The 22185-nt window shown below is 38.7% G+C and overlaps 1 protein-coding gene and 1 pseudogene across 1 annotated transcript; one reads left to right on the forward strand and one right to left on the reverse strand.

The window, feature by feature from the left end:
* On the reverse strand, positions 1–17201 carry LOC143617238 (uncharacterized; annotated as a pseudogene).
* A 3163-nt stretch (positions 17202–20364) lies between these two features.
* On the forward strand, positions 20365–21508 carry LOC143617240 (uncharacterized). Its single transcript, XM_077089861.1, has 2 exons — positions 20365–20724; positions 21389–21508. Exons 1-2 carry the CDS (start codon positions 20365–20367, stop codon positions 21506–21508), a joined length of 480 nt encoding a protein of 159 aa, XP_076945976.1.
* The last annotated feature ends 677 nt before the right edge of the window (positions 21509–22185 follow it).

Consider the following 22185-nt stretch of genomic DNA (forward strand, 5'->3'; position numbering starts at 1 on the left):
CTAAATTGCATTCACCACAATCAAACCCTCACTCATTCCCAGTCCCAAATGTTGAGATGGCTGCTGCTGAGGGTGTTGGTTCATTATCATAGACCCGAGTTGCAGCGGATTACTCCTCAAATTCTGCTGAAATTCCAAATTTGCCCCTGGAAGATTAATTCTCGGGAGAAAATGTAGTGGCGCTTGTATCGTGTTTCCGCCGCCGGCTGCCGGAAACGGCCACATCGGCTGAGACTCCGGTGTCGTGTGGTGGTTACTGCTGCTCTGTTGGTGGAAACTGGTAGCATCCATAACGTGTTGCCACCTCCGGCTCCGGCGGTGGCGGCGGCAGGAGCGACCGCCCACATGGCGGCTGTCGGCATCATATTGTGCCGGAGAATATTATTGCCGGAGGAAGGACCGGCTTCTTGCTGGGTTTTTAACTGTTTGTTTGACGGTGAGGATGACGATGCTCCGACGGTTGTTTCGGTTTGATTACTTTCGTCTTTGAATAAATCTTCTCGGTACCGTTTTCTCATGTAATCGGTTGAATCACCGCCGCCAGTGGAAATTGCGTCGGCGATCTGGTCGGCGGTGAGAATATTATTATTAGGGTTTTAATGTGGGTGTTGGCCGTGGTGCTGCTGGTGATGATGAAACCCCAACATTTGTGAAAACCCTTCTTCAAACGGCTGGTGTGCAAGCGCCACCGCGCCATGAAACTGATGAGCCGCCGACTTCGACGCCGGAGCCGACAACGAGGAGCCGCTGCTACGCAACAAAATCACTTAAAGGTTTAAACAGAGAGAAAGAAGGGGGGGGGGGGGGAGAAAGAGAGAGTCTCTGCAAAAATGAAGAAGAAAGAGGAAGAAGAAGTTGCAGGGTAGACGAAAAGACAAAAATGCCCTCACATGCCCCTCACGTGAGGGCATTTATCTGAGTTTTTCTAACCCAGTTAGCGTAAATGACATCACGTGTAGAAAAAAAAAGTTTAAAGTACACCGCATGCAAGGAAACTAAAAAAATGACACGAACCGTAATTTGGTTTTTTTTAAAGGACAAAATTTGTAATTCTGTCTTAAAAAAAAGATATTATTTATAAGGGTTAGGTTATAATAGGAAGTATAGTTTTTGTAGAAAGGATAATAAGTAATTGTGTCCATTGATTTTGAATATGAAGGGTTTAGATTAGTTTATGTGGAAATCAAGTATGAACATAAAGGAAATGTCATAAAAGGAATAACACATTTGTTGACTTTCTCTTTCCACATGTAAGACACATGCCAAATTCTTCCATCATTTTAAAACGTCCATAACTTTTTTTACGACTTTTTTATTGAAAAACAAATTCACCATAATAACGAGTGTCTTTTTATCTTTCATATGAGTACCATATTGTAATATAAAATTTAAAAAAAATTAGTGGATTTTTTACAAATTGTATTTTACCAAATTATATTTTACAAAATTGTGTTAATACAATAGTATTTTTCATTGTGTTTTTTCTATTGTGTTTTTTCCATTGTATTTTTTACGTTGTGTCATACAATTGTGTTTTTTATTGTGTTTTTTTCATTGTGTTTTTTTTTCATTGTGTTTTTTTTCTATTGTGTTTTTCATAGTGTTTTCCATTGTGTTTTTCCGGACTTGGTGGGTGACGGTTGTGGTGGCGGTGGGCGGTGGAGTGGTGGTGGTTGTAGAGAGTAAATATGTAATTGGGTTTTATGTAGGTGGGTTTTTGAAATTAATGTAAATGGGTTTTTTAAATTAAATTAAGTGGCTTTTAATATTTAAGTGTTAGACTAAAATTACCCACCTTCCTAGCTTTCTTAAGAAAATCAAACTTCTTATTTGAACCTAACCCTTATTTATAACTAATAAACAATTTTGTAGTAAAAAACATAAGCGGGTCATGGGTCACCAAATCCAGATAGCTTTTAAACGGGTTATAACATATCATTTATTTATGAAACCCTTTATCATCAAACCCTAAGTATATTATTAACTTTCTTACAATAAATAAAATTAAAATCCAAAAAATAAATATTAAAAAACAAAAAATGTAAAACAACCATTTTCTCAAGCCATCAGATTGCTTTATTTGTAAATGAAGGCTTCTCACGCATTTGACCCGAATTCACGGGTAAACGTCTCACCAAACCTAGATAGCTCTTAAACGGGTTACAACACTCATTACTTAACTTTCAAGCGGGATCTTTAAAAGCTTATATATATAAGTTGAATTAGTTACTTCTCGATCTATATGTGTATATTCATATATTGTGTATTCATGTATTTTTATTTCATCATGTATATGCAATTGTGTATATCATTAAATAGCATGTATTAATTTTCTCTCTTGTTTTTCTATAAAACTTGAGGAAGTAATAAACAAGAAAAAGAAAAGGGAAAATGGAAAGATGACTAACAAAGATTAAACGAATGCTAACTTTCTTTGTATTTAAGTTAATTTTGTTTTAAATATTTTGATAAAAAAATTTTTTGGAAAAGTTTATATGTTTTGAAATTCATTACTTGATTATGAATGAATTTTATATTATGATTTATTTCATTTTTAGTTTTGATATTATGTTTTGGTTGTGGTATTATAGATAATTGTTTGTCTGTACTGTATGGTTCCGATACCAAGTTTAATGAAGATTTAAAAAAAAAACAAAGTGATACCAAAACGAGTATCATACCCGAAAGTACCTTTACGTGTACCCACACCGTAAAATTAGGTACGAGTACGGGTACCAAGATTTACTGATTTTAGGTACGAATACAACTACAGGTATGGTACTAATCTCATCATCCCTAGTCTGATATGAGACTAAAATACTAATTATTCAAACTAAACACATTTAACAAGAGGGTAAAGTGAAAATAGAAAGTGCTGCAAAAATGAGAAGCGTGAGAATGATTTGTGATTACACAAAAAAACCTTTTAAAAATAAACTAAAAAATTAATAAAAAAAATCTTAGCTCAAAATATAAATAAAAAATAAAAAAATTTAAAAAACTAAAATGTTTTCCCCGTCATTCCTATTAAAAAACGATGAAAAGACATGGAGTATCTCGAGGCACTTGAAGAATTAAGAATTTGGGGGTTGTCATGAAATAAGATACTTGTGGGAATCGGAAGCAATTTCGAGTAAGATTCTTGTGAATTTAAGGGAATAAGTGTGATTGAATTAAAGTACGAGCAGACGATTTAAAATTATGATTGTTCTCTAATTTTAAACCCGTTATAACCTGTTAGAAGTCAAACTTGTCAAGTGAAAGGAATTCTATCAAATTGGGAATGATGTATTATATATTGGTTAAATTTGTTGGGAATAAAACTTCAATTTTAGCTTAGTAACTTTTAAGAACTGACTTTGATGTGTTGGATTATTGGCATTGTCGGGGTATGGTACTAAGAACCCTAATTTATTGTGTTTTGGGCTTATTTTATTATATGGGCTAATACATTTGTTTTTGGGCTGAGGGGGTTTTGTGAAGGTAACCCTAACTGGGCTAGGCCCATTAGGGTACCATGATGGTGGCCATGAGGCTCCCTATATAAGGAGGTCTCCACCTCCTTATCAAGGGTTGGCAAATAGCTCAATAAGAGCCACCACCATATTTTTGTGTCTGTGAACAAGAGATCCTCTGGATTTCTTAGCGGTCACCTCCACACCCCCAAAAGTCACAGCAGATCACAGCAGCGGTCGGAGCAGAAGCAAGCAAGTCGTGGTTCGTTCATCTCGAAGTCCGTGGAAACATCGTCATGGGTCAGGTCAGATTCATTTCACGTTTCTACATTTGGCGCCATCCGTGGGACGGCAATGAACCACACTTCGCTTCTCGTTTCGGCCCTCCGATCTGTCCATCAGCATCTCAGATCTACGGATCTGTTCATCAGATCTACGGATCTGTTCATCAAGATCTACAGATCTGTTCATCAAGATCTCAGATATACACGGACTTCGAGATGAACGAACCACGACTTGCTTGCTTCTGCTCCGACCGCTGCTGTGATCTGCTGTGACTTTTGGGGGTGTGGAGGTGACCGCTAAGAAATCCAGAGGATCTCTTGTTCACAGACACAAAAATATGGTGGTGGCTCTTATTGAGCTATTTGCCAACCCTTGATAAGGAGGTGGAGACCTCCTTATATAGGGAGCCTAACCCTAATTTATTGTGTTTTGGGCTTATTTTATTATATGGGCTAATACATTTGTTTTTGGGCTGAGGGGGTTTTGTGGAGGTAACCCTAACTGGGCTAGGCCCATTAGGGTACCATGATGGTGGCCATGAGGCTCCCTATATAAGGAGGTCTCCACCTCCTTATCAAGGGTTGGCAAATAGCTCAATAAGAGCCACCACCATATTTTTGTGTCTGTGAACAAGAGATCCTCTGGATTTCTTAGCGGTCACCTCCACACCCCCAAAAGTCACAGCAGATCACAGCAGCGGTCGGAGCAGAAGCAAGCAAGTCGTGGTTCGTTCATCTCGAAGTCCGTGGAAACATCGTCATGGGTCAGGTCAGATTCATTTCACGTTTCTACATTTGGCGCCATCCGTGGGACGGCAATAAACCACACTTCGCTTCTCGTTTCGGCCCTCCGATCTGTCCATCAGCATCTCAGATCTACGGATCTGTTCATCAGATCTACGGATCTGTTCATCAAGATCTACAGATCTGTTCATCAAGATCTCAGATATACGGATCAATATTCCAGATCTGTTCATCAATATTCCAGATCTGTTCATCAATATCTCAGATCTGTTCATCAATATTCCAGATCTGTTCATCGATATCTCAGATCTACGATTTCTTCTCTCAGATATGTTCTTCCGTAGATCTAAAAAATATTTCCAGATCTGGAAATACTATCAGATCTGTTGGAAGAAATACACAGGAAGAAATACTATCGGATCTGAGCAATGATCTGGAAATACACAGGAAGAAATACCCGATATTTTGGGGAAAACCCTCATATCTGTGCTGAATCAGATCTGGGTTCGCTCACGCATCAAGCATGCTCAAACATCAAGAATGCTCAAACATCAAGTATGCTCACGCATCGATGCTCAAGCATCAAGCATGCTCACGCATCGATGCTCAAGCATCAAGCATGCTCACGCATCAAGTATGCTCAAACATCAAGTATGCTCACGCATCGATGCTCAAGCATCAAGCATGCTCACGCATCGATGCTCAAGCATCAAGCATGCTCAAGCCTCAAATATGCTCACGCATCGATGCTCACGCATCAAGCATGCTCAAACATCAAGTATGCTCACGCATCAAGCATGCTCAAACATCAAGCATGCTCACGCATCGATGCTCAAGCATCAAGCATGCTCAAGCATCAAGCGTGCTCAAGCATTAAGCGTGCTCAAGCATCAAGCGTGCTCACGCATCAAGCATGCTCAAACATCAAGCATGCTCAAACATGCGCGCAGGCACCGAGCGCGCGAAAGGTCAACCCACAAGATACAGACCGAGGCTTAAAATCAAGATGTCATGAAGACAGCCAAAACCTATGCTCATGGCGCATAGCACATGCTCAAGCATGCTCAAGCATCAAGCATGCTCAAACATTTGCATGCTCACGCATCAAGCATGCTCAAGCATCAAGCATCCTCACGCATCGATGCTCAAGCATCAAGCATGCTCAAACATCAAGCATGCTCAAACATCTAAGTATGCTCACGCATCGATGCTCAAGCATCAAGCATGCTCACGCATCAAGCATGCTCAATCATCAAGCATGCTCGAGCATCAAGCATGCTCAAACATCAAGCATGCTCACGCATCACGCATGCTCACACATCACAGATGCTCACGCATTCAAAATCTCTAGATCATGCGCGCCACCGCGGATCAACTTCGGATTCCGCATGCGCGCTCCCGGCGATCACTCTTCGCCACAGCGGTTTGCATTCGCGCCACCGCATACATGTTTTTGCATACATGTTTCACACTTCCTTTTATTAATTTGAGCAATATGACAACATTATATTGACATCAAACTAAAAATAAAACGAAGTAAAACATACATGCGCGAGCTTCAAGCTCAAACGCGTTGACGAGTCTTAACTCTAAAACGTCAGGGCCTTAGCCCAAAATATATGAGCCTTAGCTCAAACTTAAAAGTTGGGAATCCTCTTAAACCCACAGGCCTCGCGCCAAGGGCGGAATACTCATAGACCCACAGGCCTCGCGCCAAGGGTGGAATACTCATAGACCCACAGGCCTCGCGCCAAGGGTGGAATACTCATAAACCCATATGGCTACGCGCCATACTAAAAGGTTCGGCCACGAGCCGCGCAAGCACCTGTGACATCATTATTATTATCTGGCCGTTTGTGCCTCCATTATTATTTTGAAGACAAGCCGGGATAGTCATCCTGCGCAGAAGAGGCCCTTGTCGGCCAGTCATTATCATCATATTACAGCTCGTAATCCGCCTTGCGCGCCAGCTTAATTATTCCACAAGCTCGTAAGTCGCCTTGCGCGCCAGCTTCATTATTCTACAAGCTCGTAAGTCGCCTCGCGCGCCAGCTTCTTTATTATTACAGATCGTAAGTCGCAATGCGCGCAGGCTCTCATTATTCTACAAGCTCGTAAGTCGCCTCACACGCCAGCTTTATTATTTTACAACTCGTAAGCCGCCTTGCGCGCCAGCTTCATTATTCTACAAGCTCGTAAGTCGCCTTGCGCGCCAGCTTCATTATTCTACAAGCTCGTAAGTCGCCTCGCGCGCCAGCTTCTTTATTATTACAACTCGTAAGTTGCAATGCGCGCAGGCTCTCATTATTCTACAAGCTCGTAAGTCGCCTCACGCGCCAGCTTTATTATTTTTACAGCTCGTAAGCCGCCTTGCGCGCCAGCTTCATTATTCTACAAGCTCGTAAGTCGCCTTGCGCGCCAGCTTCATTATTCTATAAGCTCGTAAGTCGCCTCGCGCGCCAGCTTCTTTATTATTACAGCTCGTAAGTCGCCATGCGCGCAGGCTCTCATTATTCTACAAGCTCGTAAGTCGCCTCACGCGCCAGCTTTATTATTCTACAGCTCGTAAGTCGCCGCGCGCGCCAAGCTTTATTATTCTTAGCTCGTAAGTCGCCTCACGCGCCAGCTTTATTATTCTACAGCTCGTAAGTCGCCGCGCGCGCCCAAGCTTTATTATTCTTAGCTCGTAAGTCGCCGCGCGCGCCAAGCTTTATTACTCTCAGCTCGTAAGTCGCCTCGCGCGCAGGCTTTTATTATTCTCAGCTCGTAAGTCGCTTCGCGCGCAGGCTTTTGTTATTATTATAGCTCATAAGTCGCCTCGCGCGCAAGCTTTATTATCAGGCCCCGCGCCACTATTATTATGATGCGTGCTATATCTTATTCATACTAGTGCACCATCATCATCATAAGGATCACAACATGTCACCATCATGGAGAAAACCTCCCAAAACTCAAAGACAAGGCCGAAGAAAAGGGAAGAAATCGCCTCACGATCTAGCACACCTTATAAAGTCCAGTGCTCCACCTAAACGCTTGCACGCCTAGGAGCAACACTGGACTTGGGGGGCTTGTCGGGGTATGGTACTAAGAACCCTAATTTATTGTGTTTTGGGCTTATTTTATTATATGGGCTAATACATTTGTTTTTGGGCTGAGGGGGTTTTGTGAAGGTAACCCTAACTGGGCTAGGCCCATTAGGGTACCATGATGGTGGCCATGAGGCTCCCTATATAAGGAGGTCTCCACCTCCTTATCAAGGGTTGGCAAATAGCTCAATAAGAGCCACCACCATATTTTTGTGTCTGTGAACAATAGATCCTCTGGATTTCTTAGCGGTCACCTCCACACCCCCAAAAGTCACAGCAGATCACAGCAGCGGTCGGAGCAGAAGCAAGCAAGTCGTGGTTCGTTCATCTCGAAGTCCGTGGAAACATCGTCATGGGTCAGGTCAGATTCATTTCACGTTTCTACAGGCATGAAATTGAGTTGGATGACACCACATTTGTTTCTTCGTTGCATGCAAATGTAGTGTCCGGTGTGTCTTTCTTGATTGTCAGCCTGACTTTATAGTATTATGAAATGATCTTTTAGCTTTCTTTTTTCTAAATTCACAAATGAAGCAACTTACCATTATTCTTTATATCCATGGCTGATTTTCGGACTACTAGAAGGAACCAGTCAAACTTATTATTGATGTAGAAGAAAACAAGGAAACATTTTGTTCAAAGATTTTTATGGGTTTCAATGAAATTAATATCTATAATTAACTGTTCTTTTTTGTGTTAGTGAAATGGTTGTTGAAATGGAACGGGTACATTCTATCGTACATATCTTTATGGTAGCAGGTTGTAATTTACCCGAATCTTATGGGTTTCAAAATAACTGATATATATTTAGCTATTGGTTTTATGTGTTTATGTAGACAAAAAAACTTTCATCTTGAAAGGTATTTGGCGCTTTTATAAGATATCCACGATTCTTCTCTCTTTGTAATCCAATAACCAACTCAATGATGGTTGTTGAAGTGGAATGGTCACGCTTTTATGATAATAAGTGTGTTGACTTAAAAATGAACGAATATTGAAATGTTACCATTAAAAATAGATATTTGTTCATAGCTAGGAAATACCTTCTGTTCGTGATTTGTTAAAACTATGATGGTGGTTATTATTTTAAGTACTCGTGGAATCAAAATCTCAATGGTATGTCCTGTGATGGGTTGGATATGGGGTCTTCCCTCAAGCTAAAATGAGTGATTGAGTTGGTGGCAAAGGAACATTCACTATTCCTTCATACATCGGCCAGCAGCTAAACTTAGCCCAAATTCACACACATGTAAAACTTTGTATGAAAACTGAATCCTTGTTACTGAGATGATATAGTTAGCTTTGTTGAGGTTGTAAACTCAGGTATAGCGAGTGTGACATTGAAATCAGTTACATAGTTAGCTGTGAGCACATTTGATATAGTTTGCTAGTGATTCAGATTTACAAGAATGTGTAGAGTTGTCCGGGTGTAACATCATTTGGCTTTTAGTTCATGATTTGTCTCGGGAGCTTGTGTGAGAGTTTAGATTAATTGTAAGTACTCGATAAAATGTTATGTTGTAAATTTTTGGGTTCATTGTAACATGACTAATTCTGTGGACCTATTTTATTCTTTTTTCTGTAAGATATAACTGAATGATCAAGTAATACCTGAATATTGGTTGCATACTTGTGTTCTTATTAACATCATTTTAAACTTTTGATCAGTATACCTTTATACTGATAAAGTATGTAAATGGATATTGCACCTGCTAAAACTTCCAAAACCACAAAAAGCCTGCCTCTTCCTCACAAAAATCGATGGAGACCGCTCCATCTGCACAAAGGCGGAAGCTAATAGCACCTTCGTTAACCAAGGGGGTCCCGTGTATTGCATCAAGTATGTTAATTGTTAACTGACTATTGTTTATTGTAGAGGTGGAAAATTGGATGGGTCGATTATGGGTCTAAGAGGTCAAGTTGGTTTAGGTTGATCCGTAAGCGCTTTTGTCCATGTTCTATAAAAAGTTAAAGCGTATTTTATGACTTTCTCGTTTGACCCGTTAGAGATAAAGCATAACCCAATTTCACATGTGAAATGGATCTTTACACATGATTAACTCAACACCAACTTTTTCTATGTTTATGATTATGAAACCTCATATAAAAGTCTAATTAATATAGCTTTAGTATAATTCAAAAGCTCATTTCAGTTTTAAGGGAAAGTTAGCTTCTTTGACTTCAGAAGTCAAACTTGTCAATTGCCACTGCATTTGTTTAACGGTCAATTTGTGTTAGGTTTACCCGTAAACACTTTTTGTCAATGTGTAATAATTAGTTAATGAGTATTTTGAGCGAGGTTCAACTCATTCCCGTTCAACCCATTTACATATAAATTACTCAGGAGGTGTTTAGAATTCCTTATTTAACCTCCTTATAACTTATATAAGTCATACAAAGTTGTGTAACTTATGACTTATGCACTCACAATCTTTAACTTTCCCAAACACAAGTCATAAGAAGATAAAATAAGCAATCAAGGCCGGCTGGAGGGTGGCGCCGGTTGGACCGTTGACGGCGCACATAATTTTTAGGGGTCAAAATTTTTTGTATCTATATTTTTTATATATACATTTAAAAATATAAAACTTATAAAATATGAATTGCTCTTTATCATCTTATAATTACTGGGCCCGAAATTATTTTTTATCCATAATCCATTTAATTAAGTTTAAATTACTGGGCCTAAACTAAAACTAAAAACTAAAAAAAATTAAATAAAAACCCGATGCAAAATAAAAGAAATAGCGGTCGATTAAAATTTCTCTTTGGTTCCTTCATTCTTTGCTAATGCTGAACAACGACCAATCCTGCCGACCACCACTGTTGGTTCGTTGTTAACCACCAGGCTCCCCTACGGTTGACCAAGCTAGCCACCAAGGACCAAGCTATTTTTTTTTCCAATGTTAGGACTTAGTAGAGTTTCACGAATCACTGGTTAATCTTTAATTATTACGGTATTTGATTTTAATAATATATTTTTCTATGTTTATTGTTATAACATTAAGCCTCGTTTAAAAAAAGTAGCCACATATTTCGTCACTCGTTAAGGCTATGGGCCTTTTTTTCCAGCTCGACCGAGGTATTTAAATCTTCAGAGACGGCCCTGTAAGCAATCTCAAACACCCCCTCAATCCCATCATTTTCATATCTACAACACCTTTTAAAAAAGTCTGAAGTGTAATACTTTATGTATAATTCAAAAATCTCGTTTCAAGTATAAAATTGTCTTTGCGTCTTACGAGCCAGTTAAAAGATTACTTTCTTTGAAAGCTTCTCGACTCAAAACTACATCAAAGGGTTTGTAATTCAAGTGGTACTGTTTTTGCTTCTTTTAGGTGTCATAGATGTAAGATATGAGAAATTCTAGTCTAAAATTAGTGAGAAAAACTCGGTAGTAAAATAGGTTAGTTTATAAGACAAGATTTTTTATTTTCAATTATGGTACTAAAACATTTCACCAGTCTCGTTTGTCTTTGATGTGATTTTAAGGAACAGATGGCTTTGACTCATTTTATTTCTTTCAAACATGTCGACTCAGATTATGTATCTATATTTTATACTTAAAAGATTACAAGGGTAACACAAATATTATTAGTTATGAGCGAGCATATCAAAGCTCTCATGAAATGTGTTTTTTATGCCTAAACCTACTAACGGGATGTTTGTTTCGGTATGAATGGGATAATTGAAAATTTAGGATAAAGAGTGTTTTAAGTGGACCCAACTTATGTTGTTTAACGAGTGAACCAAGTTAGCTTTAGCTCGGGCTCGAGCTAAACAAACCAACATTGCTCCACTTGTATTTTTAACAAGTTGAAATTTGAGCTCGAGCCGGTCTATTGGATTAAAATTAAAATTTATGTTTTATTTTAATATTTAAATATTAGCCCTGCTTGTGGTGCGCACATATGATGTATGTATGTGTGAACCCTCGGGTGGGCAAAAGTGAAATTGCACTAATTTTGACGTTATTTTACTAATCTCGTGAAAATAACGTTAAAAGTGACGGACGGTTAATCAGGCATCATGTAGTGGCGTTGATAGCCGAAAGACAAGGGTACATGCACCGATCAGCCGGTGTCCCGATGATCGAGTGCTATGTGCCTTATGTCCAACGCTTGATGCAAAACTACTATCGAGCCGGGGGTCTCACCGAAAGCAGCCTCTCTATCCTTATAGGGTAGAGGTAAGGCTGTCTACATCTTACCCTCCTCAGACCCTACCATAGCTTTGCTATTGGTGGGATATACTGAGTACGATGATGATGATGATGATGATTTTAATATTTAAATATTAGTTGATATTGGGGGGGGGGGGTCATTTATCATAGCACGCAGGTTCATTTATAAAAGAAATTTGTTATAACTTATAAACGCTTCGGCTCAAATTAACAAGCCAAACGACCAAGCCCCTAAGCAAGCTTACGTAGGCTTGTGCTCCGTTCCTTTACAAACCGAGCCAGTTCGGCTCTGCTCGCTTATAAACACACCTATTTCTAATGAGCTTCGAGCCACGATTTTTTTGAACCGTCATCGACCCAACCTTCAAAATGTTAACCACGTTGATGAAAATTATATTTTTATTAGAGGTGCTTATCGTTCGATTCTGCCGATTTGATGAAAATTATAATTAGTACAGTTATCGACAACCTAAGAATGACAAACCAACATATTTGAGTCGGTTGGGTAGAGTACACAAAACGTAGACTTGGTCGCATGACAATTCATGGTTTTTACAAACTTGGTCCAAGTCTTGATTTTGACTTTTCTAATCCTTCTTGCAACAACTAAATGTCCATTTTGCCTTGCACCAACTACTTATAATTTTCATTTTTAATGCCATTTTTGAAGAAATATGAAAAAAGGTAAATTATGATTGAACGCTATTAACATAGATGTGACATTCATCATTTTTGGCCCGCATTTATACCTGTTTTTGTATTGTAAACCCGACCCGTTTTGATTTTTGGATCATTGGATATTAATAAAACAATGAATTTTATGTTATAATAATGTTTCATACTTTTCGTTTCGTTCCAAAGTATTTAACGGTGGTTAAAACGCTTATTTTGTGCTCAAAACGACATAAAACAAACTACAAGGACCAAAGTTGTCAAAAACCAACCAAGATTAATCCCATAAATATTTGCCAGCTATAAAAATATTTTTGTCCAGATTTCTTTTAATCATTTTAATTATTTTATTTAGGAAGAATTACATATATCGCCTTATTAAGTAATCTAATTACATATATACCCAAATCAAAATTTAAATTACATATATTCCCTTCATTTATAGAATTCTACTTTAAGATAAAAATACCTTTTTAAACTAACAAGAAAATATTAGTTATCTTCATCCCCTCCATAATCCCTCCTCATCTTCACCACATCTAAAGTGATATTTCCGATCGGTGTGACATTTCCGAAGCACCCCTGTACATCCAGGATTTTCCGATAACCACAAACTAAAGAATGATGAAAATGATGCTTTTTGATCTTCTTTTTCGACATTTCACTACAATATGCAGATGAAAGGATGTTACGGCCCAAAACACCACCGGTCCAAGTCAAGTAGCTACAGGCCTAATCACAAGGCCCAAAAGAGATGCCAGGAGGCCCGCACGGCTACTGGACTAATTCCACAAGTTATTTACTGCATGTTTTTAATTGTTTTGCAAGTTTTGAATTATTCTTTAAGTCACATGTGCATTTAGAAGTAATGGTAGATCATGGCATGAAATTAGGGAGGTGACATGGTGAGCATGCTTTCATGGCATGGTGAACATGTATTCCCATGCATGTTTAAATACTGTTCTTGTTTTGCATTTTGGAATATACAGAAAATTGTCCTAAGTGTCCTCTTCTTAATCTTTTAGTATTCTTGGAGTGTAGCCTACTCACAGGCCTTATCATTGGTGCTTTCATCCCATTACCATGCCTCCTCGCAAAGACCAAACCCATTCCGACGATCCTATCCAAAACTTGTGTGATCAATTCACACAATTCTTTACCCACCACACCACCACCTCCGCACAAGCCGAATCCTGCTCGTTAGCTCAGTTTGAAGCCATTCAAGCTTCAATCCAGCAACAAAACGATACCACCAACTGTCTCCTTGCCTCCCTCATGAACGACCCTAACCATCCTAAAATTACCCTTAAGCCGAACACTCAAGACGACCCACCCGATCCACCCAATCCTCGACCACCAAAAACTAACCTTCCCATGTATGACGGATCTAATCCGTTAGACTGGATTTTCCAAGCCGATAACTACTTTACTTACAACATTTCCAAAAATCGTCGACTGTAACATTCGTTACTTTTCAAACCTGAAAACCCGACCCATTTTGAATTTTCGGTTTTGTTTATATATATATATATTCCCAAATTTAGTTAATTTTCATATTTTTATTCAAATTTGAATTTTGCGTTCGTCTTCGTTAATTCGACACGTTTCGTCATGTTTAATGTTCATAATGATTACGCTTATCGTTCGTTCGATTTCTTTCCATTTTGTCCAATTCTTGAAACTCCGGGATTTAATTTCTAGTTACATAATCTTCAAGTAATACGAGTATAATATAACAAAAATATTCAAGTATTTAAACATTTACTCCACCTTTTATCATGTTTCAAAAAATTCGTAAATTTGCATTTAAAATTTTTCTAATCTTAAAACAATTAGAAAGTCCAAGGTGTAAATTGTAATTTATAATTAAATTCTGTTTTAAAGTAAACTGAAAGATGAAGGACATGTTATGTAAAATTTGTTTATATTATATTAATAAAATATGTAAACCCAACCCCCAGCCCACATGGCCGTCTCGTTTTCACGATCTAAACTCCGGCAGCCGGAATGGCGCCGGCCAACACCCAAAACAGCTTTTCAACTTGATTAAAATCTAATTAATATGCTGTAACGACTCGTAGACCTTAACGGAAACTCGAATTATTGATCTTTACGCGTTTTAACAACCTAAAATTCAGTTAATTAAGCCGCAAAACGACCGCGAATTCGCCGGCCGAGAATTACGCCGCAATAACATCAATCAGGCCATATACGCTTCGATTTTTAGTATAAATAGGACCCATTCATTCTTCCAAACTCGTTCCAACATTCAAAACAAACTCACATACTCTCTATAATCTGTATTGAATCTTAACAATTCGTTTTTCGGCCAAAGCTTGCACTCCGTCAATCCATAACCATTCCAGGTAAATTTTATATGATTTTTAACATTTTTTAGTCACCAAACAAAACCCATAACTTTAACTGATCGTACCTGGAACCAAATCATGGAATGAAATATCTAGGGTAAGATGATGAATATGGTAGTATAGTTTATAAATATTTGTTTCTGTTTTTCTAACAAACTAACAATCTAGTCTGATGGTTAAGGTAATATTATGCTTAACCATAGACCCGGGTTTGAACTCGGGTCATAGCGGTTCTATATTTTTTTTAAAGCCTTTATTTAATTCATAAAAATCATTTAAACCTTTTAAAAGTCATAATCAATCAATAAATTTATTATTTTTAAAACTAAATAAAATTTTTATAAAACAAAAACAAATTAATTCATCACTTTTCCAGTTAAAACCAAACTTTCATTTCTGTAACCCACTAACTTTAATCCATTCGTTAACATAATCCGTAAACTTTAATTGATTAGAGTATTGCAATAAAACCTTTGAATTCAATTTCGACTCGTAAACGTTAGTCGAAACTTTACGAATATCATGTCTTGTATATTTTCGTTAAGATAGTAATCAAATAATAATAACCTAAAAATTCGTTAAAACGTAAAATATTATTAAAATAAAATGAGTAAAAATAATAATAAAATATTAATTAGTTCGGTAGTTTTAATTCGTTAACATAATTAGTCTTCGAGACATAATCCCCATTTAAAACGTACATTATAATATCGTAACTTTCATATTAGTGTTAAAATCATAACTTAAATAATAAACATCACTAAATTTCGTTAAACTCAACTAAAATAGTATATTATAATAAAAAGCTAATAAAAGCATATTAAAATAACGTAAATCCCTTAAATTAAATTATTCTTTAACTTTATCAATCCCGTTAGTTAGATTTCGTTTTGTTTCAATTATAGTTCGAGAAGTTCGGTTGCTTCGGTCTTGCTATCATACTTTATCAATCCCGCAAGTTTATCGTCGATTTCGAGGTGAGTTTCTCACACCCCCCTTTTTAACGCTTTTACTTTTGGGGGTAGCATATATATATCCTATTAAACGCAAATCGATTTTATACTCAGCAATTAAACTGCAATTCATATCGTGGACTTGTGTGTTATATGTGCTTACTTGATTATGTGCTCAGCAAGTGGTTGCCTCAATAAGTATGATCATACGCCCCCCCTTTGCACACAGGACCATTTTGTTATGAGTGGAAAAGGGACCCCCGATCCGAGTACGTTGGTTGTGGCCAACTGGAAAGGACATTGCATGCGAAGTAGTTTAATTATCACAAGTTTCATGGAATTGCAAGGTTTTTATGTATTTATTCAAACTTGCGGGAACTCACCAACTATTAAGTTAGTTGACCGTATTTTTATATATATGTTACAGGTACAAACATTAGAGGATGATACTTGGAGAAGACACTAGACTTAGATTATTGAAACAAATGGACAAAATGTTTAGTTGTATTTATATTTTCTTGTATTTCTTGTTTACGAACTTGTGTATATGATGTTTAAACCAATTAATGATGATATTGTCACTTAATAGTGTTACATGTGTTTTGAACAATCTGTACGTCACACTCGGGCGTTTCCACTTTAGCCGGGATGTTACATCAACTCACGTTGTCCGTTTTTTATTTCACTGGAAAAGCTCTAAGTTGGTATAAGTACCTTTATAACAATTCATTGTTAGGTACTTGGCAGGAGTTTTCCCGTGCTCTTGAGCTTCGTTTTGGTCCCTCGGATTATGAGAACTATCAAGCAACACTTTTTAAGCTCAAACAGACAACCACGGTTACGGCTTACCAATCAGAATTTGAGAAGCTTTGTAACTGTATTGTTGGGCTTTCGAGTGAAGCGTTGCTGAATTGTTACATGTCAGGTCTCAAAGCCGACATTCAAGCCAAACTCGCCATAATTAAGCCTACTACCCTTCACCAGGCATCTGGTTTATCTAAACGTGTTGAAGATAAACTAAACCTCAATAAACCCAAGTTGTTCCAACCTCGAACCTATACCTCATCGCCTCTCACACCTCCCACAACCTCTAACACCTTTACCGCCCCCTCCAACACCACACCAGCGCCTCCTTCTAAAACGGCAATCCACCGCTTCTAACCAACCCCAAATCGCATCTTTCCTTCACTAAGCTTTCGCCTGAAGCCTTACAAAAGAGACGCTCTGAAGGTTTATGTTTCCGATGTCTGAAGCGGTATTTTCCGGGCCATAAATGTAACCCGCCGCAATTTTGATTGATTGCGGATAATGAACCAGAGGATCATACCAAACCGCTTCCCGATAACATGGTATTATCTCTTACCTCGGAAATCATCGATCCGTCAAACCCTAACCAGTTTTCTCACTATCGTCGGCAGCCTTTTTTGGTTTGTCGTCTCCCCGAGCATTACGCATTACAGGGTATATCAACAACCAGCCGGTCTAGGTGTTGATAGATTCCGGCGGTACGCATAATATCGTGCAACCCCGCATAGTCTCCTTTTTGAAACTGCCCAAACAAGACGTCCTGGAATGCGCGGTGATGGTTGGCAATGGCGATAATTTGAAGTGTAATGTCGTTTGCCCAGCCGTTAATCTCATGATTCAAGAAGCCTCGTTTAACATCCCTGTGTTTGTGTTACCCGTGGAAGGAGCTGATATTATTTTAGGGTTAGCATGGCTTCGTACTTTGGGCCCATTGTTGGCTGATTTTGCGGTGCCACAACTCACGTTTAATGTGGGCCCAAGAGCCATCACTTTACGGGGAGAGACCCATGCAGCCCAAGTATCAACCACCTTACTTCAAAACCTAATTTCCAAAAATAGTGTTGCATCTTTACACGCTTTATACTTTCATGTTATTGTACCCACTTAAAACCCTCCACCAATGATTGAACCCCACCATACAACAATTACTACAAACATATGATCATCCTTTTCAACAACCTACCCAATTACCACCAAATCGTTCCCAGGACCACCATATTCCCACCACACCATTATCTAAACCAATCAATGTTCGTCCATACTGATACCCACATTATCAGAAACAAATCATGTCTAACCTAATCGCTGAGATGCTTCGTGATGGCATAATCAAACTGATCCAAAGTCCTTTTTCGTCACCAGTGCTTTTGGTTCGAAAAAAGGACGGTTCTTGGCGTTTTTGTGTTAACTATCGTGCACTAAACGCCATTACCATAAAAGACCGTTTTCCGATTCCAACGGTGGATGAGTTACTTGATGAACTTCATGGCGTAGTCGTATTTTCAAAAATAGATCTCACAGCAGGTTATCATCAAATCCGAGTAGCGACAGAGGATACACACAAGACCGCTTTTCGAACCGTTGATGGGCATTATGAATTTCTTGTTATGTCGTTCGGGTTAACGAACACACCATCGACTTTTCATGCAACAATGAACGATCTTTTTCGAGACGTATTACAGCGGTATATACTTGTGTTTTTTGATGACATTCTAATTTATAGTCAATCAATGAGGAACACTATTACCACTTACAACAGGTGTTTGAGACATTATCTCAACACAAATTTTTTGCAAAGGCTTCCAAGTGTACCTTTGCAGTGTCCTCCATTGACTATTTAGGTCACATAATATTGGCAAACGGTGTTGAAGATGATCCTGAAAAACTCAAAGCCATTCAATCTTGGCCGACTCCAACGAACATCTCAAAATTACGGGGTTTTTTGGGTTAAACGGGTTACTATCGCCGGTTCGTTCGTAACTACGCTCAGATTGCAGCACCTTTAACGGATCTTCTAAAACAATCCGCATTTAATTGGACGGAAAAAAGTGATGCGGCTTTCATGGCTTTGAAATCTGCTATGGTTTCCTTGGTAACACTCACCCTTCCCAACTTTTCACAACCATTTGATGTTACAACAGATGCTTCCAACGTCGCTATTGGTGTCGTGTTATCTTAAGCGGACCATCCTATCACTTTTTTTAGCAAAAAAATTTTCCCAAGAATGCAGGTTGCATCGGCGTATGTTCGAGAATTGTATGCTGTTACGGAAGCCGTTAAGAAGTGGAGGCAATACTTACTCGGCCGAAAATTCAACATATTTACGGACCAAAAAAGTCTCAAACATCTATTGTCGCAGGTTGTTCAAACACCCGAGCAGTATAAATGGGCCACCAAGTTGATCGGGTACGATTTTGAAATACACTATAAACTGGGAAAAGACAATCGAGTAGCTGATGCTCTAAGTCGCATACATTTTGTTCAGGTGATGGCTATTTCTTTTTCAAGTCCTATGTGGGTCAGTGAATTAAAGAAGTTTTATGAGTCAAATGAGGGCAAGGGGCTGGTAGAAAAGTGCATGACAAAGTCATCGGGTTCAAACTTTTTGTTTAAGGAGGGATTGCTTTTTCACACCAAGAAGATATTTATTCCCTCTCACCAACAACTTCGATCACTTTTACGTCATGAGTTTCATGCATCGCAAGCGGGGGGGCATTCGGGCATTCGGGTCACAATGAAACGCCTCGCGGCAGCCTTCTCTTGGCCGAAACTGAAAACCAATGTCATTTCATTTATACGACAATGTCAAGTTTGCCAACATGTGAAATACCCAACCCACAAGCCTTATGGTCTTCTGCAGCCGCTACCCATTCCTTCGAATGTGTGGCAAGATGTGTCGATGGACTTTATTACCCACCTGCCCGCGTCTCACGGGAAAACCGCAATTTGGGTAATAGTCGACCGATTTTCTAAATTTGCTCATTTTATTTCTTTACCACCACATTATGGAGCAGTGATGTTGGCAACGTTGTTTCTACAAAACATCTATCGCCTACATGGATTACCTAAGAGCATTGTTACGGATCGTGACCTGATTTTTCTTAGCACGTTTTGGAAGGAACTTTTCAAACAAATTGGAACAAAGCTCAATTACTCCACAGCTTATCACCCTCAATCGGACGGCCAAACTGAAGTTGTTAATCGATGTTTGCAAAACTTTTTACGTTCTTTTGCAGGTGACGAACCTAAAAGTTGGAGCCAATATTTGTACTTGGTGGAATACTGGTGTAACACATCACACCATTCCTCTATTAATATGAGTCCTTTTCAAGCACTCTATGGGCAGCCCATTCCGGACGTGATGCGGTATATCACCATCTACATCCAGAAAGCCGTATGCTTTGGAAGAAGCTTGTACAGTTTGGGAAGGGGTTTTGATTGATAAAAAAGAAGAATCTACTTCAACCGATATGCCCTTAGGCACGGCCATACATAACATAGAAATCACACTTGGAAAGGGTGGACAATTAGCTAGAGCAGCGGGTGCTGTAGCGAAACTGATTGCAAAAGAAGGGAAATCAGCCACATTAAAATTACCTTCTGGGGAGGTCCGTTTGATATCCAAAAACTGCTCAGCAACAGTCGGACAAGTGGGGAATGTTGGGGTGAACCAGAAAAGTACAAGCCAGGAGCTTCTGACAGTCCTTCGATTGATGAAACACTTAACGAGCTGCAGTGCCTTAGATCAGTTGTCAAGCAAAACTTAAAGAGGGCACAACAACGCATGGCTAGTTTCGTAAATAAGCATCGAATGGAGAAAGAATTCAAGGTTGGTGATATGGTTTTCCTCAAGTTACAAGATTATCGCCAAGGATCGGTGGAGCATCGCAATACGAGGAAGCTTTCAAAAAGATTTTTTGGGCCATTCGAGATAATCGAGCGTATCGGGTCATTGGAATATCGACTTCAACTACCGACCGGGACTAAGATACACAATGGTTTTCACGTCTCGTTGCTGCGAGAAGCAAAGGGCAACCCAAGTCCAGTTCCTTTACCAGATTTCATCGGGATAGGGGAGCCTATGTTACAGCCAAGTCAAGTACTGGATCATCGTTACAAGCTAGGGAAAGTTGAAGTGTTAGTCGCGTGGAAAGGTCAAGACATAGCAGAGGTGACTTAGGAGTTATATGAAGATTTTTGTGCGCATTATCCGGAAGTTCATGCTGAGCTCGAGGACGAGCTGAAACTGAAGGGGAAGGCAATTGTTACGGCCTAAAACACCACCGGTCCAAGTCAAGTAGCTACAGGCCCAATCACAAGGCCGAAAGAGATGCCAGGAGACCCGCACGACTACTAGACTAATTACACAATTTATTTACTGCATGTTTTTAATTGTTTTGCAAGTTTTGAATTATTCATTAAGTCACATGTGCATTTAGAAGTAGTGGTAGATCATGGCATGAAATAAGGGAGGTGACATGGTGAACATGCTTTCATGGCATGGTGGACATGTATTCCCATGCATGTTTAGATACTGTTCTTGTTTTGCATTTTGGAATATGCAGAAAATTGTCCCAAATGTCCTCTTCTCAATCTTTTAGTATTCTTGGAGTGTAGCCTACTCACAGGCCTTATCAAAGGAACATTTAATTATTGGTGAAAGAGTTGACAACTCATGTCCAGATCTTGTGGAAATGAATTGAAAATTCCATAAAATATGTATAATTAACAGAATCGTTTTTCCAGCAAAGGGTTGCGGAAATCTCTTGAATTAGTGTTTCAGATCTTGTCAATTGCATCTTCTATTTCCGGCGGGGTTTTTGGCCATGTTTCAGGTTATTGGCCATTCCAGATCTGAAAAAATCTCCAGTGATATTTCAGTTTCTGAAGTAGAGGAGGTGTTGGCGGAGATGATGATGAAGTGTTACGGCGAGAAAGGATGCCAAAAAGGATGAACTGGCTTGGGGTTCTTGGGCGTTTTTCCAGCGAGTGGTGGATGTGATTTTCCGGCAAGCCAAACAATGGCTTTTATCTGGCTGTGAAAAAAAAAGGCAAGAGAAGAAAATATAATAAAAAGGGTAAAATAGTCATCGAATTTATTTAAAATAAAATAAATCAAAATGGGTATATTTGATATTTTTAGTTGTAACAAAGAGGATATATGTAATTAAGTTTTAGAGTTGGGTATATATGTAATATATGAACGTAATAAAGAGATATATGTAAATGCCCCTTTTATTTAAATTAAAGGTTTTACTTTAATTCAAAAGCAACCAACGGACATTTTTGCATGAGATTTTATTGGTGGAGCTCTCAAGTCTTTTTGTACACCCTTGGCTTATAAATACAAGTGTATTTCACTCATTTTCAGCTGCTCACACTTCATACCCTCTCAATGTTTTTGGATTGCAAGGCTTCTTTCCCTTGTCCTTGACGGGTTGACTTTTAAAGTCAAACATAAGCTATTTATTGCTTTTTAGTCCGATTTGGGTAATTAAAACTCATGTTTTCTGTTTGTGTATGTTATATTACTTTATTATTATTTTTTTTTGTTTCCCTTCTTCAACAATGGTTGAGTTAGGTGTTGATGCTATCCTAAAGTGGTTATGAGTGAATGAAAGAGAAAAGGTAA

This window comes from Bidens hawaiensis, unplaced genomic scaffold (assembly GCF_021521415.1).
Source record: "Bidens hawaiensis isolate Kalapana, Puna unplaced genomic scaffold, B.hawaiensis_p1.1 tig00053229_1, whole genome shotgun sequence".
In the NCBI taxonomy this organism is placed as follows: domain Eukaryota; kingdom Viridiplantae; phylum Streptophyta; class Magnoliopsida; order Asterales; family Asteraceae; genus Bidens; species Bidens hawaiensis.